This window comes from Chenopodium album, chromosome 20, assembly GCF_948465745.1.
Source record: "Chenopodium album chromosome 20, dcCheAlbu1.1, whole genome shotgun sequence".
Classification (NCBI taxonomy): Eukaryota; Viridiplantae; Streptophyta; class Magnoliopsida; order Caryophyllales; family Amaranthaceae; genus Chenopodium; species Chenopodium album.
Window position 1 is genome coordinate 39,247,362 of NC_137853.1, and position 27,645 is coordinate 39,275,006.

General features: G+C 36.1%; 3 protein-coding genes and 1 pseudogene across 4 annotated transcripts; 2 read left to right on the forward strand and 2 right to left on the reverse strand.

Moving 5' to 3' along the window:
* The first annotated feature begins 836 nt into the window (after positions 1 to 836).
* LOC145598088 (uncharacterized) lies at positions 837 to 5,264 on the forward strand (annotated as a pseudogene). The gene is made up of 2 exons (XR_014103476.1): positions 837 to 903; positions 1,182 to 5,264. The product of XR_014103476.1 is annotated as an uncharacterized LOC145598088 (transcript).
* Positions 5,265 to 5,863: 599 nt separating this feature from the next.
* LOC145598254 (receptor-like protein 6) lies at positions 5,864 to 9,143 on the reverse strand. Its single transcript, XM_081654585.1, has one exon. It carries the CDS (start codon positions 9,096 to 9,098, stop codon positions 6,024 to 6,026), a length of 3,075 nt encoding a protein of 1,024 aa, XP_081510711.1. The 5' UTR covers positions 9,099 to 9,143; the 3' UTR covers positions 5,864 to 6,023.
* Positions 9,144 to 10,889: 1,746 nt separating this feature from the next.
* Positions 10,890 to 19,560, reverse strand: LOC145598426 (uncharacterized). The gene is made up of 3 exons (XM_081654777.1): positions 19,208 to 19,560; positions 12,082 to 12,223; positions 10,890 to 11,373 (listed from the first exon to the last, which is right to left on the reverse strand). The coding sequence occupies exons 1-3, from the start codon at positions 19,498 to 19,500 to the stop codon at positions 11,290 to 11,292; spliced, it is 519 nt and encodes a 172-aa protein (XP_081510903.1). The 5' UTR covers positions 19,501 to 19,560; the 3' UTR covers positions 10,890 to 11,289.
* Positions 19,561 to 21,815: 2,255 nt separating this feature from the next.
* On the forward strand, positions 21,816 to 23,852 carry LOC145597438 (small ribosomal subunit protein eS24z). The gene is made up of 5 exons (XM_081653603.1): positions 21,816 to 22,017; positions 22,122 to 22,163; positions 22,997 to 23,167; positions 23,296 to 23,382; positions 23,567 to 23,852. The coding sequence occupies exons 1-5, from the start codon at positions 21,946 to 21,948 to the stop codon at positions 23,597 to 23,599; spliced, it is 405 nt and encodes a 134-aa protein (XP_081509729.1). The 5' UTR covers positions 21,816 to 21,945; the 3' UTR covers positions 23,600 to 23,852.
* Positions 23,853 to 27,645: the final 3,793 nt, after the last annotated feature.

Here is a 27,645-nt window from a genome sequence, read left to right on the forward strand (position 1 = left end):
TGTATATAAATGATTAAATAAGAAGCATATAATAACCTAATTGTAAACACAATAATACATTAATACACTAACTCTTATAATCTACTTCGTAATAAACTAGTAAGATCAGTATCACTAAACTTGAAACAGAATATAATATGTATTTATAAAATCAATGAGAATTTGTTTATAATATGATGCCTAAATAGTAAATATGAAATGATTCGCGACTTTATATAAAACTTGTGAACGCTAAAGATTAGCAAGTACTATCAAATTTCAAACCAAAACCATTTAACTGCCCAAATCCAAACAACTCGATAAACAATTTATTTTTTGAAACCGAAAACCGACCCGAACCGTAATTTAGTAAACTTGAAATGGAACCGATACGAATAACGTTAAAGTGGTTAAACCATCAAAGAACCGAACCAGTTATAAATTGAACCGAAAAAGAACTGAACCAGTTAAAAACTGAACCAAGAAAGAACCGAACCAGTTATAAACTGAACCAAAAAAGAACCGAACTGTTTCTAACCCGAAACCGTTTCCAACCCGAAACTGTTTGAACCGGGATAAAAACCGTTTACACCGCACCGTTAACAAACCGCAACCCGTCTGCACCGAACCGTTTACTACCCGGACTGTTTACAACCCGAACCGAATTAAAACCGGTTAAGAATAAACCGAAACCGAATCGAACCGATAACTATTTCAACCGAACCAAAACCGACCCGTGAGACAATCAAACCGATTCCAAACCGACCCGATTGAATACCGAACCGATTTCAAACCGAACCGAAACCGAACTGTCAAACCGTTTTGACAGTGCTATTAACAAGTGTTTGGTTGGCGAATTTTATTTCCCTTCCACCATTTCCGGTTACTGTATCGTCTTCTTCCTCGCGCATCCCTTTTCACCTGGTATTTTATCTCTCCTCTTTCTCTTTCTTAATTTGAATATCGTCTTTTTTCTTCATCTTGTTCTGTATTTGCCACTCTTTTTTCATTTGCTTTAGAATTTTGTGAATTTTCCATGTTTCTTTATTTCGTTTCTCTTATAATCTCTGTTTATACTGTTATTCAATCAATTAAATTTGTTTTGTTGAGATAAATTCGAAATTAGAAGCTTATTGTTTGAGATTATTCACTATGATTTTGATGATTTAACATAGAATTTTGATTATTGATCAAAATTGCAGGGTATTGATTGGATTGTTGTGATAATCTTGAGATAATTTTTAGTTATTGGGAAGTATTGAAGTAAGGAAGAACTAGGGTTTTTGGTTTTGGTTAGAGTTAAAGAAATGGCGTCGTTAGACCCTGAGATAGTTAAGACTCAGGAGGAGAGGAAGAAGATGGAACAGGAGCTAGCCTCCCTTTCATCTCTTACCTATGATACCGAACTTTATGGGAATAATGCGAGGGAGGATTATGTTCAGTCGATTCCTGTTGATGATGATGAGGATAATGTTGATGCTATGGACAATGAGGTGGCCCGGAAATTGGCTTCCTATACGGCTCCTAAGTCGCTTTTAAAGGAACTGCCGGGTGTTGGAGCTGACTATGATGATGGGTTGAGGAAGTCACAGAGGATTATTGACCGTGAGGATGATTATCGTCGAAGGAGGCTTGATAGGGTTATTTCTCCTGCAAGGCATGATGCATTTGCTATGGGGGATAAGACTCCGGATGTTGGTACTAGGAGTTATGCTGAGGTGATGAGGGAGGAGGCGTTGAAGAGAGAGATGGAGGAGACGTTGAGGGCAATTGCTATGAAAAAGAAAGAGGAGGAGGAGCAGAGGAAGGGTCAGGAAGAGGAGAAAGGAGCTGGTGGTGGTGTTGCTGCTCAAGTTCAACCTGCTCAGAAGAGGAGAAATAGGTGGGATCAGTCTCAGGATCAGCAACCTGAAGAGAGTATTGCAAAGAAGGCTAAATCTTCCTCGGATTGGGATATGCCTGATTCTACTCCTGGCATTGGAAGGTGGGATGCCACTCCAACACCAGGTAGGCTTGGTGATGCTACACCTTCTGCTCGAAGGAATAGGTGGGATGAGACACCAACACCTGGCCGATCAGATGATTCTGATGCTACACCAGCAGCTGGTGCAGTTACTCCTGGTGCCACTCCTGCTGGAACATGGGATGCCACTCCAAAAATCACAGGTATGGCAACACCCACACCAAAGCGACAGAGATCAAGGTGGGATGAGACTCCAGCTACCATGGGGAGTGCAACACCCATGGCTGGGGCTACCCCTTCTGCGGCTATGACCCCTGGTGTGACACCTGTTGGTGGGGCTGATATGGCTACACCTACTCCTGGGCAGATTAATTTGCGGGGTCCCATGACTCCTGAACAATATAACCTAATGAAGTGGGAGAAGGATATTGAGGAGAGAAACAGACCTTTGACTGATGAAGAGCTTGATGCCATGTTCCCATCAGAAGGTTATAAGATTTTGGATCCTCCAGCTTCTTATGTGCCCATTAGAACCCCAGCAAGAAAGCTCCTTGCCACGCCCACTCCAATGGGTACTCCGCTTTATCAAATACCAGTGGAAGACAGAAATCAGCAGTTTGATGTAGGGAAGGAGCCTGCTAATGGGTTGCCGTTTATGAAACCAGAGGATTATCAGCATTTTGGAGTGTTATTGAATGACGAAAATGAGGAAAAGCTATCACCTGAGGAGCAAAAGGAAAGAAAGATTATGAAATTGTTACTTAAGGTGAAAAATGGTACCCCTCCCCAGAGAAAGACTGCATTACGGCAACTCACTGACAAGGCCAGAGAATTTGGTGCCGGTCCTCTTTTCAACCAGATTTTGCCTTTGCTTATGCAGCCAACGCTGGAGGACCAAGAACGCCACCTTCTGGTGAAAGTTATTGACAGGGTGCTTTACAAGCTTGATGAGTTGGTTCGACCTTTTGTGCACAAGATTCTTGTGGTTATTGAGCCACTCTTGATCGATGAAGACTACTATGCACGTGTTGAAGGGAGAGAGATTATTTCAAACTTGAGCAAAGCTGCTGGATTGGCCACTATGATTGCTGCCATGAGACCAGATATTGACAATATCGATGAGTATGTGAGGAATACGACTGCAAGGGCTTTTAGTGTTGTGGCTTCAGCCCTAGGTATTCCCGCTCTGCTGCCATTCCTGAAGGCCGTGTGTCAAAGTAAGAAGTCATGGCAAGCCAGACACACAGGTATTAAAATTGTTCAACAGATAGCCATTTTGATTGGTTGTGCCGTGCTGCCACACTTGAGATCTTTGGTGGAGATTATTGAACATGGTCTCAATGATGAGAATCAGAAGGTCAGAACAATTACCGCTCTATCTCTGGCAGCTCTTGCTGAGGCTTCAGCTCCATATGGTATTGAGAGTTTTGACTCTGTGTTGAAACCTTTGTGGAAAGGTATCAGATCACACCGTGGAAAGGTATTGGCTGCATTCCTGAAGGCCATTGGATTTATTATTCCATTGATGGATGCTCTTTATGCTAGCTACTATACAAAAGAAGTCATGTTTATTTTGATTCGAGAGTTTCAGTCACCAGATGAAGAAATGAAGAAGATTGTTCTGAAAGTGGTTAAACAGTGTGTTAGCACCGAAGGTGTAGAGGCTGACTATATTAGAAGTGATATACTTCCAGAGTTCTTTAAGCACTTCTGGGTTAGGAGAATGGCTTTGGACAGGAGAAACTACAAGCAACTTGTGGAGACTACTGTAGAGATAGCCAACAAGGTCGGTGTTGCTGACATAGTGGGTAGGATAGTGGAGGATCTAAAAGATGAGAGTGAACCTTACAGGCGTATGGTCATGGAGACGATAGAGAAAGTGGTGACCAACTTAGGTGCATCTGATATTAATGCTCGTTTGGAGGAGCTTCTGATTGATGGTATTCTCTATGCTTTCCAAGAGCAGACTAGTGATGATGCCAATGTGATGCTTAATGGTTTTGGTGCTGTGGTTAATGCCCTCGGCCAAAGGGTAAAACCTTATCTCCCTCAGATATGTGGTACAATTAAGTGGCGTTTGAATAACAAGAGTGCTAAAGTAAGACAGCAGGCTGCTGATTTGATCTCCCGAATTGCTGTGGTAATGAAACAGTGTGGAGAGGAGCAGCTTATGGGTCACCTGGGTGTGGTTTTGTATGAGTACCTTGGAGAGGAATATCCTGAAGTGCTGGGTTCAATCTTGGGAGCACTCAAAGCCATTGTAAACGTCATCGGTATGACTAAGATGACTCCTCCAATTAAGGATCTGCTCCCAAGATTGACACCTATATTGAAAAACAGGCATGAGAAAGTGCAGGAGAACTGCATTGATCTTGTGGGACGTATTGCAGACCGTGGAGCAGAATTTGTTCCTGCAAGAGAATGGATGAGGATATGCTTTGAGCTTCTGGAGATGCTCAAGGCTCACAAGAAAGGCATTCGAAGAGCCACTGTCAACACATTTGGGTATATTGCCAAAGCTATCGGACCTCAAGATGTCTTGGCTACTCTTCTGAACAATCTCAAGGTTCAAGAGCGTCAGAACCGTGTCTGCACAACCGTGGCAATTGCAATTGTTGCAGAGACTTGTTCTCCTTTTACTGTTTTGCCGGCACTCATGAATGAATATCGTGTTCCAGAGCTTAATGTACAGAATGGTGTTCTAAAATCTCTCTCCTTCCTCTTCGAGTATATTGGTGAAATGGGGAAGGATTATATTTATGCTGTTACACCTCTCCTTGAAGATGCTCTTATGGACCGAGACCTCGTTCACAGGCAGACAGCAGCATCCGCTGTGAAACACATGGCTCTTGGTGTTGCAGGATTGGGCTGTGAAGATGCATTGGTGCACCTTATGAATTATGTGTGGCCCAATATCTTTGAAACCTCACCTCACGTCATCAATGCTGTTACAGAAGCCATCGAAGGGATGAGAGTTGCTTTGGGTGCTGCTGCAGTACTGAACTATTGTCTTCAGGGTCTGTTCCACCCAGCAAGGAAGGTCAGAGAAGTCTACTGGAAGATCTATAATTCTCTTTATATTGGAGCTCAAGATGCTCTCGTAGCTGCTTACCCCACCCTGGAGGATGAAGGAGAGAATGTCTATAGTAGACCTGAGTTGCTGATGTTTGTGTAAAGCTAGATGATGCAGGTCAGATTTGTTTTATATCCTATGCTACTTATAAATATCTATGTTAATGACCTATGTTAGTGTAAATGTTGCCTGTTGATAATCTGAACTACTATTTTGATTCCCTACATAATTTTGCTTTGTTTTTGTTCAGGCTTTATTGATTTTATCTTTTCTGCTGCTTTTGATTAGTATTGCTGTGATCACTGAATCTTCACTCTGCATATTTTCCCCTTCAAAACACTGATCATCTGTCCTCTGGAAATGAGCAAGTCGTGTTATACTTCCCCTGTCCAGGATTAACATAATAAAATTAGTAATATGAACTTAATACAGGTGGAAGTAGTATTGTCTCATACTCTCATTGCTTTTTGATGAAAAATCAACAAGGTCTCGAAATGAGGTGAAGAAAAAAAAAAGGCCTTCCAAGATAATTAATAACAAACCTCATACTTTTTTATCAGTTTGGTGAAATCTTCCAAATCTGCTAGCTAATCAATGAAGATTGGAGCCTGCTAGCTGATTTGTAATAACATCCAAATATATGAGCTGAATAATAAGTTTGCAGGAAAGACGTGAAATATTCAAGAAAGCTTAACTGAAAATCAGCTCTCAATCAGCTTGTTTAACTTGAGAAACCAAGTGATCAAGTCTTTACAGCTAAATGGTAAGTCCAAAGAATTTTTATTGAAGAAAGAATGAACATTAATAATGAGAATAATCAGTTTAATTATAAAAATAATACTCTGTACTGTAATTATGATATTTCATCTTCACAGGTTGTTATCGTATTCATACAGCCAAATATTTTACAGACAATCCTTGCTAATACACTGACCATAAGCAACAATAGATAAGAGGAAACATCAAGTATAACACAAGTACAGATTAGAAGCCAGTTGTTTCTCCCCTTTAACTTCTCCTATGCCTCTGTGTTGATCTCCTCACCCTTGTCTTCGACCTCCCTCTCCTTCCGAAAGTCTCCATAAACCAATCATGATGTCGATCAGTTACATAGATTTTCCCGATGATGTAGCCTATTATAAACCCACTTACACACCCCAATGATCTGATGATCCAATCAATCAACTTTGTGTCCTCTTCAATCGTCTCATCATCTGTTGGTGATGGCATAGAGTCTTTCTTGCATTCCTTAAACAATGGAGCTCCACATAATGCCAAGTTGCCAGCATAAGAGTTGTTGTCAAAAGTATTAAACTGTTTTCCTTCAGGAATTGGCCCAACAAGACGGTTGTGTGAAACATTAAAGACCTCAAGAAAGCTTAGCTTTGTTAACTCTCGAGGGATCACTCCCGAAAGCATGTTTTGAGAAAGGTCTAAGGACTCGAGGTCTGTAATGTTGGCGAAAGAAGATGGGATGCCACCAACAAGATTATTGTTGGATAAATTCAGTTGCTGAATTCCTTTCAAACTCCCAATGATCTTTGGGATATTGCCAGTGAACTTATTGCTTGAGAAGTCAATTACTCGCAATACAGTCAATATCTTTGTGTAGAATGTTTCTCTCCCCTTATTGGTCATGGTAGCAACATAATCGTATGGCTCTTCGTGAAACCAGTAGTGACCATAATCATGCATATAATATAGTCGAAAAAAAGAATTGGTTGAGCTTGACAAGTTTTCAGTTGAAACTGCCATTGCAACCCAACTTTGAATGTACTTAGATGGTAAGTTACCAGTAAGATAATTATTAGACAGATCAATAATACGCAAGCAATGAAAATCCTGACCAACCGAACCAGACAATGGGGTTATTATCTGGCCGTGGATGTTGTTATGCCTCAAGATAAGAACTTGCAGCTTGGGAATACCTCCTAACCAATAGGGAAAAGTGTCATTAATACGATTACTTCCGACATCAAGTACCTCAAGCAATGTACAATTGACTAATGACTTTGGGAACCTGCCCTCAAATTTATTTTGGCTTAAATTAATCATGTTCAATTTACATGATTTTGAGAATGTTTCTGGAATGGCACCACCAAATTTATTGCCTCGTACATTTAAGACTTGCAAAGAACCACTAAGCTGGTAACCAATGCAGCTTGGAATCTTGCCCATAAGATTGTTTTCAGATAAGTCGAGGTAGACTAAAGAAGTTGCACGACATATACGATTGGGAAGAACTCCATAGAAATGATTATTTGAGACTTGATAAACTTGCATGGAAATTGGAGGAATTGGAAGTAGCCCTCGCAATTGATTATCACTAAGATCTAATATTTTCAAATTTTTCCATGGGAGAAAAACCAGAGGATTTTCAAAACCTGTTAAAAGATTATTAGAAAGGTTTAATGACAAGAGACTGTGTCTAGTTGTGTTCACTAACCATTGTGGGATATCGCCTGTGATGTTGTTCCCCCAGAGAGAGAGTGTTTCTAACTTATCTTGATATTGTAGGAACTTCGGGAACTCGGTCAAGTTGCATGATTGAAGACCCAGAATGTGCAGCCTCAAAAAAGATGATGAATTGGTGCTTGTATTTGGAGGAAATGTGAGGCGAACACCGGTCAACAATAAAACAAGGAGATTTGGGAGCAAAAAAAAGGGGTCAAGCTTGCCAACTGCACCCTTAAAAGACAAACTCAATATGTGAAGATTTTTAAGGTTAGAAATCCAGGGTGGGACTGAACCTTGCAACTGATTACCATGTAGTTCTAAGGTGTCTAATTGGGTTAGATTCATAAACCAACTCGGAAGTGGACCTGTTAACAAGTTGTCGTAAAGAGCCAAAATAGTGAATCTGCTAGAGTTAGACAGAGCAGGCAGGAATTCGTTGTCTAAATTCATTTGGGGAAGGGCTAGTGCAGTGAGTGAATTTAGCTTAGGTAACCAAGATTTCAATATTCCGACTGTCCTAACATTCATCATGTTTGAAAGAGATAAACCAGTAAGGCGCGTTAGGTTCATGATTGAGTGAGGAAGTTCAGTAAAATAATTAATCGCAAGGCCCAGAACGGTGAGGTCTGTCAAGTTACTTATTGAAGATGGAATTTTTCCAGAGAATTCACAAAGCTGCAGATCAAGAACACTCAAGGAAACAAGATTTCCAAGTGAAGCTGGCAACTCTCCTGAAAATCTAGTTCCATAGAGATGTAAAACACGAAGAGGACTACAAGAATGAAATTCTGGGAGATATCCTCCTAATTTGGGATTGTTAAGCAATGAAATTAGTTCAAGATTTGGTAGCCGGAAAATATTTGTTGGGAATTCACCCAGTAGATTGCAGTAATCAAGGGAGATAGCTTTTAGGGAAGTTCGGTTGCTTAAGATAAGGGGTACCTCAGAAGATATGTCAACTGAGTTAAGATAAAGATGGGTTAAACGACTTAAATTATGAACCAACTTCTCTACTCTCAAATCACCAAGTTTCAGATTTGACTTCTCATTGACAACAGTAGGATCTCCATTATGAGACAGATCAAGAAGAGATAGATATGACAGTTTTGAAATTTCTGATGGAATTTGACCACTAAAAACTGACTCAGAGAGGTTGAGATGTGTGAGCTTGTACAGATGACCAATTTCAGAGGGGATTTGAGAATAGTTGAAGTTATTACAAGAAAGATCAAGCTCGCGGAGATGATTAAGGCTGAAGAGTGTGCTGTTACGAGGGAAGGTGCCATAAAGGCAGCTGCTACTGAGGTCAAGGCCAATCACATGACCCGTCTCTTCATTGCACTTAACACCATCCCACCTGCAGCAATCACTGCTTACAGTTGCATTTTCCAACAGATGACCATCATGCCATGATTTCACCTTAGGATATGCAAAGGCATCAGATGATTCAGAGCAATTAAGAAGAAAGCTTTGCTTGAAACGAAGCAAAGCAGACTTTTCATGATCATGGCACAATTGCTGCAAGGAAGGGAGGTTAGCATTAGCAAGTACAAAGAAATCAATAACAAGTACTTCAACGGATAAAACTAAAAGGAATATGAATGTAGCAGAACATCCAAAACCCATGATGATATCAGTGTATATTTGACTTTGTGAGTGAAACTTTTTTCTTGACAAGTAGTAACAATAGAGATAAGAGTGGCATTTATAATAGTAAATGATCACAGTTGAGTCAATAGACACGTCTGACGTGGAAGACGGGGCATAGCAGTGTTGAAAAAAACCATTGGAGATAGGGAAAACTCAAACGAGACAGAAGCTTATTAGCTCATCTGTAAATAAAGCATACGTGATAAACTGATAATCTCTCATTTTCTCTGGCTAGAGAACAAGAACTGTGACATTTTGGATTTTTGGGCATCCTTTGCTCTGAACTAGTCAACATTGTTTTCTCTTAAAACCAATTATAATTCTTTTTGAAAGGCCAAAAATTTCTACGATCCAATTAGCTAATAACATCTTCTGATATGTCAAAAGAGATGACCGTAAAGAACAGGGCAAAGAATTGTCTTACGACGTCTGATTTATGTTGGCCACTTGGCCAAATATTGTTTAATTTAAGTTTTTGTTTGTTGAAGTACCAAGTTATTTGATTCCTTCGTGCATTCTATCTCTTGTGTTATTGCATGGTCCAAAACCAAAACCTTATTTTTATCAGATAACACGTTAACTTTTTCTTAAATGACCATTCTTGATTTACCAAAGTAAATAAAATTAGAAAGTACAGCATACAATGGCTAAAGTACAGCATACAATGGCTATTACACTTGTTATGGCTATTTTACACTTGATAAAAAAATAATACTCCATAATAAAAAAAAAATAAAAAAAAAAATTAATAAAAAATAAATTAATAAATAAATAAATAAAAGTGTTATCTTTTAGCCATTGTAATGCTAGGAGGGCTTTGCTTATATTTGTAATTAAAGAGAGGAACAAATGAATCTTTTCTGAGGTTTGGTTTACAGAAATCCAACATGAAAAGTTTCTTTTACTCGTTTGGGATCTCATTCTTGGCATGTGTTTGCTTCCGCATTGATGTGTTAGACTTAGGAAATTTGCTGCTGTAATACGAATGGAATAAGTCATAGAACATAGAGAGCTCACTCTGTTAGATAACTTTGTCGAGTTAACTTTTGCATTAAACCTTTTTTTGTGTTTTTAATGCAGGTTTTACTTGTTAGTATCAGTAGTTAGTATTAAAGGTTGTCGGAAATTTCATTTCTATAACTATGACCATTGTGGATCATGGATTTTATTGGCATATGTACAAATGTTATGACAAAGACATAGTTGGATTTTCTAGGCTTTATGTACAATATCATAGTTGCTGATTGCTGATTGCTAATTGCTGACTTGCTGCCTATTAACAGTTTGGCGTTTCATTTCTCTGTTTTTCTTTGATGTTGCATGCAGAAGCTCTCAAGCTCTACTTGACAGGAAAATTCTTGAAATTGTAGCAGGGGCATGTTAACAACGTAATTTGCTGTAGCGGATGGAAAGTATATTGTAAGTGGATTGGAAGATCCCTGCTTTACTTGTGGGATTTTCTGGGATGTAACTTGATCCAAATAATCAAAATTGCGCAAAAGCATCCTCACGCATACTAGAATGGCAGGACTGAAACTATTTGTAAGATTGTTTTACAACGGCAATGTACATGACAAGTTTTATGCTGGTTTCTGCAAGTGGGTGCATTAACTATGAAACCATCACAGAACCATTACTTGGGAGCAATTAAAAAAATCGAATCGAGTAATTTATACTTCGTAAAGAACAGAGGGAGTTACATTTTTTTTTTTTTTTTTTTTAATACAACAGAGGGGGAGTTACTTGGCCAATAACCAATTGTAAAGATGCAATATCACAAAGCAAAATTTTATGTCAATAATCAACTACAAGGATGCCACAAGAGTACTTGTCCTAGAAAAGTCACCTGATGTTAAATTGGATTTTACAAGTACATAATTCAACTGTACAACACTGTTGTTATGGTGTGATAATTGAATGACTATGACAACAATTCACAACAAATCGAATCTCAAATTTTATTTGCAAAGTTTCTGCAGACGAGGAACAAGACCATTCCGATGTTTTGTTCTGCCTTATGTCAATAGCCATGTGAAGGTTATGCACTTATGCAACTCATTTGGAACTTTTTTTCATCCTGTTCATCATCATTTACTCGACCCCCTGGCCTTTGGTAGGGTAGAGGAGAAAGAAAGAGCCCCTTCTGCTGTGGTGTTGTCCATTGTAATCACTGGTTCTTTGACCATCCATAAGTGTCCTCTGTGCCGCTTTTCACTCTTTTTCTGCGCTCGGCAATCATTTCTGAATATGCCTGAAAAGAAAAGAAAATATATGTTTTTTCATTGTGTATTCATATTTATCATTCCTCTTCAATGCTAGTCAAAACTTGAGTGTTTTCAAGTCCAATACAATGGCTTCTATAATTTTGGTTAACTTCACGTAAGAGGTGTACAAGAGAGGGTTGCCTAATTATAAAATTGCATTCCCATGGGTATTTCAAAAATCAGGAAACTTATAGAGGTATTTTGTGAACTTTGAAGGAGCATAGGGGGCATTTCTGGGTATACTAGGGTTGGTGATTTGCAAGTTGCGCACATTAAAGTTACAGATTTGGAGTTTCTCGAGTACAAGAAGCATTGAGTATGAAAAGTTAATCGAACAATCAACAGAGTGCTAAACCAGTCTCTGTGCCTTAGTTGGAGTTTGACTATTTTAAAGCTAAGAGAAAAATAAAAAAGTGGAGCAGTCTGGGGTGTTCTGTTTACAGATCCTTCAAACCCAGTAAAAATATGCTTCAGTTTGTATGTCTGTTGCAACTGTCAAAAAATAGTACTAGTAGTTTTTTTAGATAAACTTGACAGCATCCATCAGCAAAGACTGAAATGACAAAAGAGGGCATTCAAATTCTACGGGTGAGCATGTTCTACTTTCGTTGAACCAAGCAACACTGGACCAACAGTCTATATTGAGTATTGACCGTATGTAATAATGAAGTTGTAACAGAGGAGGAATATCAAACCTTAGGGTATGAATATAGGAAGATGTACCACCATGCAAAGATTGCAGAGGAAGCTAAAGCAGTAACAATAACGGAGTGCAGAACCAGCCAGCTGCATGCAATCACCGATACTCCAGTCAGGGCTATTGTCCATGGCTGACACCTACCACAAAATTGTAGAAAACAAATCCTTCAACCATAATTGAACAATTCTGAAAATTTAAAATAATATCAAAAACAGAAAGATAATACATTTGTGGTCACTGGTCAGTATCAAAGATGTAAATATCAATTTACAAAGTTAACATATTATTTCTTTGTCAAACTTGAAAAGCTGTGTTGTATACTTGTAAATTAGTCTGCATTTGAAAGACAATTAACAGCAAACTGTATCCTCGTGTGGAGACTAAATGTTTTCTTGCAAACTCTTCAAATCACCGGTATGCTGCATGATTAGACAAAACGTTTTCTTGCATATTCTTCAAATCACTTGTAATTTTCAACATACAGAAAGCAATTATATCTCCCTCAAGGATAACTGGCCAACAGGGATGACTGAGACTGAGGCTAAAGCATAGAATATAATTGCAGTAATTCTAATAGTTGATCTCTTGTAATAAGTTTCCCTCAAAGGTTAAAAAAGAAGGTAAAAAGAAATTCTCTTGCGACAGGTTATAACATAGTGATGAAATTATGAAACATCACAATTGATGATTTAGGGCCCTTTGGGCTGACAAACAAATCAAGAAACTAAAGATGGTAACAGGCAATCCATAACAATAAATCATACTTGGTAGATCAAAATACCATCAAAGAGTTCTAAATCCTCCAGATCTAGACTGGACAAAAATGAGAATCAGGACCCCAATTTTTATTGATTCAGCAAAAGGTTTCTCATTCAGGAGCTGTGAGTCTGAGTCCAAAAAAAAAAAAAAAAGGTAGCAATGTCTTCATTTGCCCACCATTTAAATCTACCAACATAGTACTGTAACCTTGTCCATCAAGCAAGGCTCCTCGAAGTCGTTTGAGTTTGGCCTTTGATTAAACAACTTGCTATTTATAAATAGGATCAAAGGAATTTAGAGACATTCGGTATATTTCATTGTAATTCTTTCTCCAATTTAGCATTATACAATTAAAACCAAAAAGAAACAAGGAACACTGTGAAGCCAAAACCAGTACCATCCTCAAATAACCCTATGGGCATACACAAATACATACAGAATAATTCGAAACCAAAAGGACTTCAAGCAACAAATTGAAAACCAACAGTCTACCACCCTATCCTCCTATAAACAACCAATGAACTAACCATTCAACCGAGCTACACAATACACATTTTGTTGGAAGTTCTTGAAGTAAAACCAAGAAAGTTACAATGTTTATTCTTTTGACGGTTGGGATTTAATGGCTATTGGAATCCCTTAATTTTAGCTTCCTCTTATTGCTAATTTAATGGGCATTATTGCTGATTAATGTTGTTACTTAAAGACTAGCCGTTACCCTTTTAATGTTGATTAAAGCTAGCTCTTATTGGGGATTAATGGGTGGATGTTACACCACTTGATTGATGACCATTCCCTTTAATTGCTGGCTGTTTTTACTCCCTCCATTGCCTTATAAATCAACATTATTCACCTCCGAAATATATGACAAAAAAACCATCCATCTTTAACTTCTTACCTTCTCTTAATAATATATCCCTTCGGTTTTGGGCAAGTATTCTGAATTCCAGTCGGGTTTGTGAGTGCACACAAATTCCGGCGCCGTGCTTATCCTGGAGGGCGACCGCTTGATGTCTACTGCACCGGGGTAGCGCGGAATCGTCTTTTAGGTCAGTGGTTTACCACGACGCGGCAATTGTCAATTGGTCTACACAACATTGAGATAAGTACTTTCGTTTAATTTGCTTATCTACTAACAATCTAAAAGACGAATTATATGATTTCTAAATATTTGAATTTTTTATATGTCAAATTTAGACAATGTTGTGATTTGATTGCATTCTGACCGATTTATTTTATTGAGTACACTGTTGTTGATTTGTTGTTGCTATCATGATTTATCAAGCAATCTTTATCACGGATTATAATAGTATTGCTTATATAGGTTGTCTTCATGCTATATCTATGATTATTAATTTGCAGTGGTTGGTTGGCTGAATTTAAGAATTTAATTTTTTGCTAAAGTTTTGAGAATGGTGGATGTTGGGATGTTAATAAGTACGAAGCATACAGTTTTATTTAATTTGGAGCAATTTTTATGTTGTTATGTAAAACTGATGATGAATTTCATGGTATTCTTTGCCGCAAATCATTGTGTGCCTTAATGATTTATTCACATAGATATTTGGTATTACGATGAAGGGAAAGCTTTTGTCACTAGCAATCTTCAACAATGCTTTTGTTTTTATCTGCAATTGCTTGGTTTGGGGATTATTTATTTATCCCATATATTCCTTATATAGAATTTTATAAGTTCATGTTGTATATATATAGCACTAATTCTATTTTACTAATGGCTAATGGCATATATGCTGTGATTGATTGGGGCTTAATTTTTCCATATTCTTGTAGAACATTATCTAAAGTTCTAAACTATAGCCTTGATTGTTGTGATTTAATAAATATCATAGTGGAGATTTGGAGAATTAGCTTGAATCATGGGATCGGAGCACTATAATTACTTTTTAATTGATAATTGATTTTATTTCTTAAATGGTTGAGTGATTGCTTTATGTTATGTACTTATGTATAAGATTGTACTTGGTACTTTACATTTATTTGAATAGATTTGTTTGGTACATATTACTAATATTGTAATATGGGTTACTTTATTTTAATTGATCAATGATATTATGTTGTTGAATATATGGTGCAATATAACTAGTTGCAATCTTATATAATAACATGACGGAGTGTTATAATGTTTCCTAAATCTCATTGTTTTGTGGAGTTTTTGTTGATATTCTCTAATGCCTATGCTATATTTTTGAGATTTTAGGACTTGTTCGTTATTCGCGGATTTCCGGGAGCAGTCCCAAAGATGACCCCCGGTCAAAGGTCATCCTTGGTCGGTTTGGGCTGAAATTTTGGGAGTATGTTTGGGACACATGAGGCTTATTATTCAACGGTTGGATTCTCACTAGCTGCTCAGATTAGTAAGTTATGTTGACATCTTGAGGCCCTTATTTACAATGAGGACGGTTGGGCATCTCATAGAGGTCTTGCACATGTTACTTGATTTAATTCAAGGGAGGTTCACTCTAAACCGAGTCTCATGTTATTATGTTTACAATTTGTTAACAAATATATGCTTTTGTGGTTGTTGACAAAGTATGTTGAATGTTGAATTTGTCAAGTAAATATTTAAAGCTACCATTATGTTTGTTGGTTCTACATTTTGGATTAACTTGCTATTCAGTAGGATGTTTTGAGCAATATTGTTTAACATGTTTTTGAGGTACATGTATATATGTACTCCAAGTACTACTTTTATCATGATTCATGTATGTGCTGAGCATGGAATTGAGATGTATTATGTCAATTTCTTGAATCCATGATATGCAATACTCGTATTGAGAAGCTTTGTTCATAACTCAATTGATTTCATTACTTTATTCTCGGTTTAACATGTAAGTGTAGAATTTATAATTCTTACATCTGTTAAGTTTTGTGAAGGGAAATTATGTGATAATTTTTCTTAAGGAGATTATATGACTTTTCTTTGGAGAATTTTTCGAGTAAAGTATTTTGGGAATTAGACTATGATTTTTCCAATATTTTATGATGGTTTAGGTTACCGCCTATGACTCTTTATTGTGTTATAATTCTTTATGAATAAAGCATGAGTAATTTGTAAATACCTTGAATTTTATATGGTGGCTTGGGAGTTAATATTTTGAGGTGTTGTTGAATTATTATCTTTGATTAATTCAATGTTTCAAAGATCTCTGCTCTTGTCCACCTTATATGTTATTATACCCAGTGTTATGACATAGTTGTGAATTTTTCCCAACCATATATTTGTTTATGCTCTATTTTGGTATTTGAACCTTGTCCTTCCATGTGGGGGTTCATGTTTTATAAACTTATGCATTTTCTTTATAAGAAATCTATATTAATAAAGACCCCATGTGATTTTTGAGGGAGTTTTATGTCCAAATATTTCATTCATTGAGAACGTGGGTTTTAGGAGTATTGCTAAGGGCTTTGAATTGGACTTTGTCGTCCAATGTGGGGGAAGTAATAAAGAATTAATGTTGGACTCAAGGTCTTGGCTCATTTTTTTTTGATTAGTAATTGGATTAGTTTATGACTTTATAGGCGAGACTTAGAGTAACTTTATCCTGAGCCTGATTGATCCTTTATATGGATAAATTGTCTTTGAGCATATTTGTGTGTTACTACTATGTTTCAAGTGGTTAGATTTTCACATTGGGAAACTATGTATTTCTTTCTTCTTTTGTTAGTGGTGGATATTTGAATATAGTAGTAATGAGAGGTATTAATGTTAGAGTTTTCTATTATTTAATGCAAAGCCTTAAAGTGATTAATTGTGCTAAAGACGGTTTTTATGGTGTTTGCCTTACAAGTTTGTTTTGGTATCGTTATGTCTTTAGAGTATCAACTTTAAACTAGTGAAATGTCATGAGTGATTGTTTCCGTGGAAGAAGTCGTTGACTATGAGTTAGGTTATGTCTAACTATGTGTAGAATTCCACAATCTTTTTCTTGGGGATTGTAATGCATGATATTACTTCTATGGATTTTTGTTGCTAATTCACTGAGTTTTGTTGAAAGTCTATATGGCTAAACTTGGGATGGATGAGTCATTGCTACAATATAAAGATTTTGAATTTTCTTGATCATATGTGAGCATTTGTGTCTATTTGGTATTGCTATGTTTCTTGGGAACTATTCTTAGTCGGACATTGCTTATTATGTAAGTAGATTAAGAAAGTATACTCTTAACTCGAGCAATGATCTTTAGATCGGTTTGAGGAGGTTGCATAGGTACTTGAAAAGTACACAAGATTAGAGTTTGCACTATTGCAAGTTTCCATGAGTGATTGGAGTTCGACGATGAGTTCAAACTCAAGCGGTTATGTCTGTACCACTAAGTGGTGGAGCTATGTTTTGGAATTATGCTAAACAACCTTGTTTTGCTATGTTTGTTTTGGAATAATCTAAATTTATTGCTCTTGAATTGACAGGTTATTATGAGGCAAGATGGTCAAGAGTATATGGCTCTTATGAGCAAATGTGCTTGCAAATATCCCATTGTAGGGGAATTCGTTGTGATTTGCAAGTTGAAGTTACTTTTGATTGAACCATGCCTATAATTAATGGTTGATGTCAAGGATAAATTGTCGAATATAAGGTGATATCACTAGACTAGAAAAAGTCTAAAAGGAATGTTACGGATCCGTTAACTAATAAAGGCCTGTGTATAAAACTAGTTTTGGTAACATCGGAAGGGATGGGACTAAAAGCCCAAAGTATGAATTACAAGTAATCAACTCCTACTCATCATGAGTTCAAAGGGGAACATTATGAAATAATTCGGAAGCACAAAATTTGATTTTGTCCCTCCCTAGATGTTTGATGTGTGCTTGCTACAAATGGAAAGAGGATGAGCAAATGGCTCTTAATGAACCCATATCCATATTTTTGGTGGTGTGATGTAGCTCACACTTGATGGGATTCACCTACTTAGGTGTGGAAGTGTGGCCGCTTCCTATGAGTATTGGGTGGGCTAATACTCTAGAGCACCTATGAGCATCCAGGCTGGACGTATGGCCAGTATAATGCGTCACCTTTATTCGCGGAATTTCAGAATATTATACATGTTCAATTGTGTGGCTCAAAGTGACGGGTCCCTAACTCCCTATTAAGTTCAAGACGAAGGTCACTTGGTAGGTGAGGGATCATAGCTTGATGTCCACTATGTGTTAATTCAAGTCGCGAGACATTGACACTTATGCAATTGTTTTGTTTTGCCCAAAACCAATTTTCTCTCTTTCTTTCTTTTCACTTCTTCGAACCTGTGGGGGATTGTTGGAAGTTCTTGAAGTAAAACCAAGAAAGTTACAATGTTTATTCTTTTGACGGTTGGGATTTAATGGCTATTGGAATCCCTTAATTTTAGCTTCCTCTTATTGCTAATTTAATGGGCATTATTGCTGATTAATGTTGTTACTTAAAGACTAGCCGTTACCCTTTTAATGTTGATTAAAGCTAGCTCTTATTGGGGATTAATGGGTGGATGTTACACCACTTGATTGATGACCATTCCCTTTAATTGCTGGCTGTTTTTACTCCCTCCATTGCCTTATAAATCAACATTATTCACCTCCGAAATATATGACAAAAAAACCATCCATCTTTAACTTCTTACCTTCTCTTAATAATATATCCCTTCGGTTTTGGGCAAGTATTCTGAATTCCAGTCGGGTTTGTGAGTGCACACAAATTCCGGCGCCGTGCTTATCCTGGAGGGCGACCGCTTGATGTCTACTACACCGGGGTAGCGCGGAATCGTCTTTTAGGTCAGTGGTTTACCACGACGCGGCAATTGTCAATTGGTCTACACAACATTGAGATAAGTACTTTCGTTTAATTTGCTTATCTACTAACACATTTAAACCCTTTTTACCCTTTCTTCATGTCCAAGCTCAAATCTCATACTTGTACTAGATACAAGTATAAAGAAAATCTACACTAAGAGGCATCGATTATCCTGTTTCCTCAAAAAAAAACTGTATAGAGGAACTGCTGTGATCACAAAATATTTCTTCCAACTAACTGGAAAACAATTTATGAGAAGAGAGCCTCTTACATGGCATAAATGGCATTTCATGTTTTCAGTATTAAACAGTGCATATAAGTATATGGTAAATTCTTGTATAATCAAATGTGGATGCTAAAATATACAGTAGCAAACAATTTCTCAATTTCATCAAACAAACAAGAAAAAGTGCTCAATGACAACAATTGACAACCACTTAATTAAGCTATTTAACACAAAGTAATGATTTTTTATAGCAAAAAAACTTGAAATTGAACAATTAGATATCAATTAAAGAAATTTCAGCTGTATTAATGTAATCAAAAATAAAAAAGCTGGATTGCAAATAGAAATAATACCAAGAGGGTTTGGTGTCCCAAACAGAATCATATTCGAGGGAGAGAGAATTGAGGTAACCTTCCATATCATTAACAACGCCATTTTCATCCTTGAACATACGATCAACCTCAGCTGGGTCATTGGACTTGCTTCTCAATTTCGTGATTTTACTGCGAAATTTAACAGATTGAAGGGCACCCGATGAGAATTTAGGGCATGAAATTTGATTTTGGAGCTGGGATTTTGTTGAGGGCAAGTGAAGAAGATGGGTTTGAAAGGGATGAGCAAGAGAAATTAGTGGAAGAGCAGCCATTTTTAAGCTCTATTTTCAAGATTATCTCTGGTCACTCGAATTCCCAATATACAAAGTGCCCACGCAGCCACGCGCCCACGCCCCGGCCCTAAAATAATTAAGGGTAATGTTTTATGTAGTCCTAAAGCTATATTTAGGGTCTGTTCTCATTGATCGAACTCAGCTGAACTGAGCAAAATTGAACTGAACTAAACTGAAATGAATATTTTATAAAAGAAGAAAATGAGGAGTAGAACTGAACTTAACTTAACTTAACTTAACTAAACTGAACTGAACTAAAAACTGAGTTGAACTTAACTGAACTGAATTTCAACGTATGAGAACAGACCCTTAATCATTTAATACACTCTTGAAAATGGTACTTCCTCCGTTCCTCAATGATGTTCCTTCTTGGAATCTTTGACTTTTTAAAAATAAGAGAGAATCTTTTAAATTACTCTTAATCTATAAGAACAAATATAGTCATGTGGGATCTAGTTTGATTCGTCTTGATGAGTAGATTATTAATATCTAACTTTTATAATTTTTGCTAGCGTAAGATTAAAGAAATTTTTGCAGTCAAAGATGGGTAAAATCTTGCATCGATTTCCGTAAATAGGAATATCATTTTGAAACGGATGGAGTATAAAATTAGAAATTTATGACAAAAACATGCGAAAATCAGTGTAATTAATTAGTTTTTATATTTTCATGATTTCCTAACTTTACACAATTCTCTAGTGCGTTTTTAATGCCTATATGTAGCCCTAAGGGCTATGTATAACATTCTCCAATAATTAAATACGGAGTACTATATTACGGACTTACGGAGTGTACTCTAGTTTGTCCCTTAAGATTGATTCGCATTACGGTTTTGACGTGTTCTTTTATGTTTGTCTCATTTCATAAAGTATGTTTTTCCACTTGATTTCTCTCTAAATTTTGAATACTGTAATTTTATACACATAAGTAAAGATGTATATGTTTCCGAAAAAGATATTATAACATTTAACCATGAAAATAGTAATTTAAGATATGACTAGGTTTAGTAATGATTAAAATAACATGATAAAATTAGAAAAAAGAGAATTGGCAAGAGAACTTTTTACCCAATATGACGTGTGTCATTCAAGATTTCGCCTTTTTATATGATTATAGATAGTTAGATGCTCTTAATACGTCTTAAAATCCAAAATTATCTACCTTTGAATGTCTTTAATGCTTGTAATTGTTCTCTAGGTCATTTTTGTAAGTGTTTTAGGTCATATTATTGTAAAGTTGTAAACCCAATTTTTACTTGTATGACTATTTTAGAATTAAGCTTCGTCCAATAGTGATAGTTCCTACCCAAACCTTTTAGACTTTTACTAATATATATTGTGTCATTACATTCATTATATTTTTCTAAATTACAAAGATACCTCAAAACTTGATGAATCAGTCTTACTTAGCTTGTGTCTATGTTGACCCTATTGATGAAGGAGCCCTAGTTTCTCAATTGAGAAACGTACGATGTTTCTCTTATGACTACATAAATGTAAATATATATAATTACATCTATCAATATTTTATACTCGTATATTTTTTGTTGATTCAACACCGTTAACTTACATTTCGTAATCTTCCTCCTCTTCCCATCCACCTTCATCTCCGTCATTATTATTCTTACTCCTCAGCAAACTCAGTTGAAGGAGCTTGAGCTTTTGTCCACTTACATCTTCTTCATCCTCACCCATCATCCACCGACACAACCATTTCCTACACCTTTCGTCTCAACCAACATATCCACCAGTTCACCACCATTCTCGTCGACTTCACATCCAAATTAAGCCAAAACCCTAAGAAAAAAGAGTGAAATACAAAGTACGGTCAACACTAAAGAATAAGGGTGTCATGTTCCTCTATTGAAGCAATCCTTGAGCTTCTAAAATCTCCATTGAACAAGCTCTCTAAATTTAGTCATCATTCACAAAATTAACATTAACTTTTGTTATCACTGATATCACAAATTTACCCCCGATTAATAAAAAGGATAAAATACCCCTTTAAAATACTTATACTAGTTATGTTTATCAATAAAAGAAATATGCATTAATCCTGATTGACCGTCACAAGCCCCGAACACCCTGCACGGCTGCACTCATGTAGTCATGTAGCCATTGACCCATTGTGCAAGAAACTAAGAAATAGAGTGTCATTAAATCATGCAAACCAGACGTTGATTAATTATATGCTCGTTTAGTGGGCTACTCGACAATGGCAAATACTGGGCTCAAATAAAAGGCCCAAACAAAAGTAATTACAAAACCCAAAAGCCGTAAACCCACATAAAAGAAAACCCTAGTTAGCTCTTCACCTTCTTCTTTTTCCTTCACTCTCTCATCTTCGCCGTGTAACCTTGAAGTTGGAAATCAGCCGCAAGTCCCCTGCACCAGAGGAGAGAGAAACTAGAGAGAGAAAGCAAAAATGGCGGAAAAGGCAGTCACACTCAGAACTCGCAAGTTCATGACTAATCGTCTTCTTTCTAGGAAGCAATTCGTCTGTTTTCATTCCTTGTTTCTTACATTTTCCTTACTTTTAATTCTTAATCTTTGATTTCTTAAACCCTAATTTGTTTTTCGTTATTAATTTGTTACTTTCAGGTCATCGATGTTCTTCACCCTGGTCGTGCTAACGTTTCCAAGGTTTGATCTTCTTTTCTCGATTCTTTTTTCGCAATTTATTTGATTTTTGTTTCAGTGTTAGAAATTGCAATAATTTTTTTGCACACTTCAAATTTGCAACATATACTTAGTTTAATTGATCAGTATTTGATGAAATTTTCAACATTAATATACTTAGGTTAACTGAATAGTATATCATTTCTTTTGTGATTGATTATGCTTTAACTAGGTGTTCTTCATTGATTTTTCTTTAATCAACATAGTTTATTAACTCTGGTGCTTATTTCATTCTTATTGTATGGTGGACATTAGTATTAAGATTAGAAACATGTGCTAGGTGTAGTGTAGGTGAATTTTAATAATGTAAATCGTGGCATTACCAGAAATTTGAATTTGCTGCGTCTTTACCTCTGCCAAACCCTGGTAGCTTGTTAATTTATGCAAGCGTAATGCTGTTAGTTTATTGTGGTGTTCATATCGCCTTCATATCCTTGAACATGTCCGAATTATGCTTACATTAACTTTTGGCATTAGATTTTTATCGATCTTTGTGAGTGTGAATACTGCCATACCTACCTTTAGAGGGTTTCAATTTGCAGTCTTGCTTATTGATTGTTGCATTTTCAGTGTGTTTCCTTCAATGTATGTTTACTTATTAGGGCGTTGTTGCTTTATTAATTTACATTGTTAGTATTGATATTATCTTTACTGTGTATTAGTAGTATATTTTGAAATTGCTGAGAAGATTGTATGAATTTGTTGTAGCTTTCACAATCTTCATTGTAATATAAATCTGTGTTGCCTTTTGCATCTCGTTGATGAATGTCTTACCACATTCTTTCCCTTTCTCATAGGCGGAGTTGAAAGAAAAATTAGCTAGGATGTATGATGTGAATGATCCAAACTCCATCTTCGTCTTCAAGTTCCGTACTCACTTTGGAGGTGGTAAATCAACTGGATTTGGTTTGATTTATGATTCTGTCGATAGTGCAAAGAAGTACGAGCCCAAATACAGGCTGATCAGGGTAAATATGTTCATTCCATTTCTCTTCTATATACCTATTGAAATGAGGAATGAGCTGTTGTGCTTTACTCTTTATGCTCTGTATATTTTTCTGATTGCCCACCTTCCTTTGCCTTTTGTTTGGTTCAGAATGGATTGGCCACCAAGGTTGAGAAGTCTAGGAAACAAATGAAGGAACGAAAGAACAGAGCTAAGAAGATTCGTGGTGTTAAGAAGGTAGGACTATGCACTTGTATTATCGTCACTTTGACTTAATTTTTTTTCCCCCTTTATGTTCTGTTGAGCTTTGGCTCTCTGGTATATATAACCCTTTCATGCTATGGAGTCTATTTTTTTCAAATTTGTATGGTGCAGAGTGCCGTACATGTTTTTTTGACCCATCTCATGTTTGTTTTGGCAGACTAAAGCGGCAGAAGCTGGAAAGAAGAAATAAGGAAGTAGTTATGTTGAGGATGGTGTATACACCGATGGTGCAGTTTTCTTTTTGGTGCAGCGTCCTTTGCAACTATCGACAATTTTTTTCCTATCAACTTGTTTTGTTACTTGTCTACTCCAGTTAGCAATGATAGCTTTAGTGAAAGATTTTGAGACTTATAGCAGCTTGTATGTTCTACTCTAAAGTATGTCGAGAGTTCTATGAACATTTTTGTTTCGCAATGGTGGAATCGTGATTAATTTTTCTTTGACTCTGTTTTACGCTCTTTGATGCCTGTTATGTTACGTGAGTTAGAGCTTTTGGTTGTGTTCTCTTTTATTGCTGCAGCAACTTCATGAATTGTTTGTTCTAGTGTCTTGCAAATGAAGTGAAAGACTACATGCTATAGTTCAAAAAGGAACCAAAAGAACTATTGGCCTTAGGAATGTACTGGTTATCTGGTTGCACTCCATAGACTATGGTGGAGAAGCATTTCATTTTCTGATTCCTGTGGCATCAGCTGTGTTCACTTAATTCTCTGATGATTTGTTGAGTGACTTAATCTCTGATTCCTTGATTATCAAACTTCATGAACAGCCATGAGCATATGTTCTACCACTGGTTTTATTTTATCTGCTCAATAAATGTATTGTTTGGAACTTCTATTTTTCACCCGTAATGCTTGCTGTTGTCTTTGCTCTTCAATATCTTTGTTCTCGTGAATTTAGTATTGATACCACTATAATGAGGTGGTATTGTGGTGTCTAATATTGTCATGAATTCTTCTGAGGTTAGGACCCTGCATCCTGACTTGAGTTTGATGGCAGAATATGAGCCTTTTTCTGATGGGAAAAGTCATGGCTGTCACCATGAACTCTGATGAGGTAACAAAAGTACCTCAGATTCTTCTCGTCTGACTAATGTCAGTATTGTTGAAAGTGACGATGATGAAGATGGGGATGCTAAATCTGTTGGAAGTTCCGAGGAAAGGAAAAGGCTCTTAACAATGACTTTTATTTTGGAGGGAGGTCTTGGAGAATGATGATAAACTTCTGGAAGTGATCAAGCCAAAACGTAGATGCTGAAGCAGGGCCATCAAGTTTTAAGTAAAGCTCGTGATTTGTGGTCCAATGCTGCTGGAGCCGAGTTGCTTACAAAATGTACCGACTACCGAGTGTTCTGAGTCCAATTCATTAGTAGTGCCATGCACTAGGGTTGCACTGGTCACTTCTGAGTCCATGTAATCTGAGCTATGCTGCTGGTCAGAGCTGAGTTGCTGGTATGTTTCATGGCAGTGGCATTGCTAAGGTAGCTCTGCGTAACTCACTCTCACACCTCGTTCATAGCCTGTACAGTGTGCAGACGTGCAGTTTGTAGTAGTTTGCAGTTCTATCTTCATTTTCTTCTTTTGTCCTGTTCGATCCAATCTGAGAACCAAAGCATCAAACGAGGACAGACCGAGAATTATTGTACCTTTACCAATGTACATTTTGGTATAGTATTAGCTTGTGACAGTAACCAGTTTTCAGTATCTTGACAGGAAGGCGGAGAGTCTTAATCCTTTAGTACACACATTCTTTTCTTCGCTGCATTGCTTTTCAATTTACTCCGGTTTTAGAAAGTCTAAAAGACTAAAACCATATACAGGCTTGATAAATCCTTTTCGTTATGTTGAGTAATGAGTATATTCCATGGAAAACTTCTTATAATCTCATGGATCCTTTTGTGTAGCTAGGCACATCCTTTACATCATTAATTCTTACTACAATCTACTTTGATTTTGTAATTAATTCATGTCTTCCATTAAATGTATTAGATAAGATGGGAAATTAGATAAATGTGGAACTGAATAATAACGCCCAATTGCCCAAATTGATCAAGTAATTTGACAATTTAAAGAAAACATTTTGATTGGATTTTGTATAGAGTACCATATTATCACTAGAATTATAATTCGAGTGCAAAATTATATCTAACACTAAAATAACAAACACTTATTTATCTCTATACAAAATTACAATTTACAAAGCGAAGTATTACTCAATTTGTGCACCATTCAAAGTTTTTAAAAGCTTGCCATTGTTTCGTAGAATCTAAAATAGTACTCGTAAATATATGTGCAGTTTGATTCACGGTGCCATAAGTAATATACTAGCAATTTGATTCGAGACAACTAATTTTCAACAACCAGTACTCGTATTGAAGATAATTTGTCTATTACAAATCTTAACAAATCGTGTAATTGGACCACTGTCACTAAAATTGATTGATGATGGTGATCAAACAGAGGTGATGTGGATTAGATCACATGAAACCACATGTCAAACATAGTGGCATAACCTTCATTAAGTACTAGTTTATCCTATTTATCATTCAATATTATACTTCCGTTTCATATTAATTGCAGTTTTAGAGTATTATTTGTGAAAGGATTTTTTGACTTTTACCACCAAAAAAAATCAAAAAAATGTTTTTTACCACCAAAACTTCTAAAACTTTTATTTTACCACCAAATAAAAAATTAAAAGTTGTTTTTTACCACCTGTCGTCAAATACCTAACGGAATTTTTTAAATTCTTCGATTTTCGTGTCAAACACATGCTCTTTTGGGGTTTTGGGGGGCACTTTGGCCCTATGGGTCCAATTTGAGGTCAGAATCGACAAATAATGATCGAAAATGCCTCGTTTTGCGTGTTTAAAAAAACCTCGATTTGCGTGAACACGCAAAACGAGGCATTTCCGATCATTTTTTGTCAATTTTGACCTCAAATTGGACCCATAGGGCTAAAGTGGCCCCCTAAACCCATGAAAAACATATTTTGCGCACGAAATTCGAAGGAAATTTTTTTAAGCCGTTAGATTTAACGGTTTTCTTGCCGTTTGGTGGTAAAAAACAATTTTTAGAATTTTTTTTGGTGGTAAAATAAAAGTTTTAGAAGTTTTGGTGGTAAAAAACAATTTTTTGATTTTTTTTGGTGGTAAAAGTCAAAATTTCCTTTGTGAAATATAAATATTAAAAAAAGTACAAAAATGTGAAACGGAGTTAGACAGTTAGTACTCCACTTTGGTTCTATAAGAAATGAATATATGCCATTCAATAATCATCAATCATCAATAACTATATACTAAAAGACACACCAGCAATGACACGTGTCATCTCCTGGTGTCCTTAGCATTTTATTTTTTTTAATTAATTAAAAAAAATTATTTAGGGAAGTTATTTAAAAGAAAAGTTTTTTTGTCAACCAAATAAACAAGCAATAATACTTACCTTTCTTATGTTATTACGCAATTAAATACGGATTAATAAGGAAATAAATAATCTTTTTACAGAAGATGTAATTATGGTGGAATATAATTTATTCTACAAAGATATTTAGCTTTTTATTTTGTATGCCATAAATTAATTTATAATAAGAAAATATAGAGTAATTAAAATAACCGTGCATGGCACGGGACCTAACCTAGTAGCCATTATATTAACGACATAAATAAATAAAAAAATGAATGTTCACCATATTTTTTGCACCAAGTTGATTATGGTTATGGGCATCAAATAATTATTTTCATAATTGGCATAAATTTTAACTTTTGGGTGTGTGACAAAATTATGCACCAAAGATCATTTGATAGGTTTAATCCAAGTTTAAAATTTTCAAAAAAAATAATTAGGAAACTATTTAAAAAAAGACTTTTATGAATAAAACAACAAAAATCGGGATTCCTGATATTTGTCCAGTGTTTGATGATCTGATTTAATTATTTTTGGATTGCCTTGTCTGGTTACAACATGCACATAATTTGTGTTAGCCAATATCATTCAATTTTAAGAACTAAAACAGTACATAGATATATAAAATTATACCAACGGCTGAATTAGATAAATAATAATTAACTAGTCATATTCGTCAATAACTTTTTAATTAATTTGATTTTAGAGTTTTGGTGGTGTTTGAGATACTTTTAACAGGTTGAGTAGCCGGTTTGAAATTTTACCTTTTTCGGTTTAAAACTAATACAAGTATGTATTATTATATCTAAAACTAATACACTTTTATAATTAT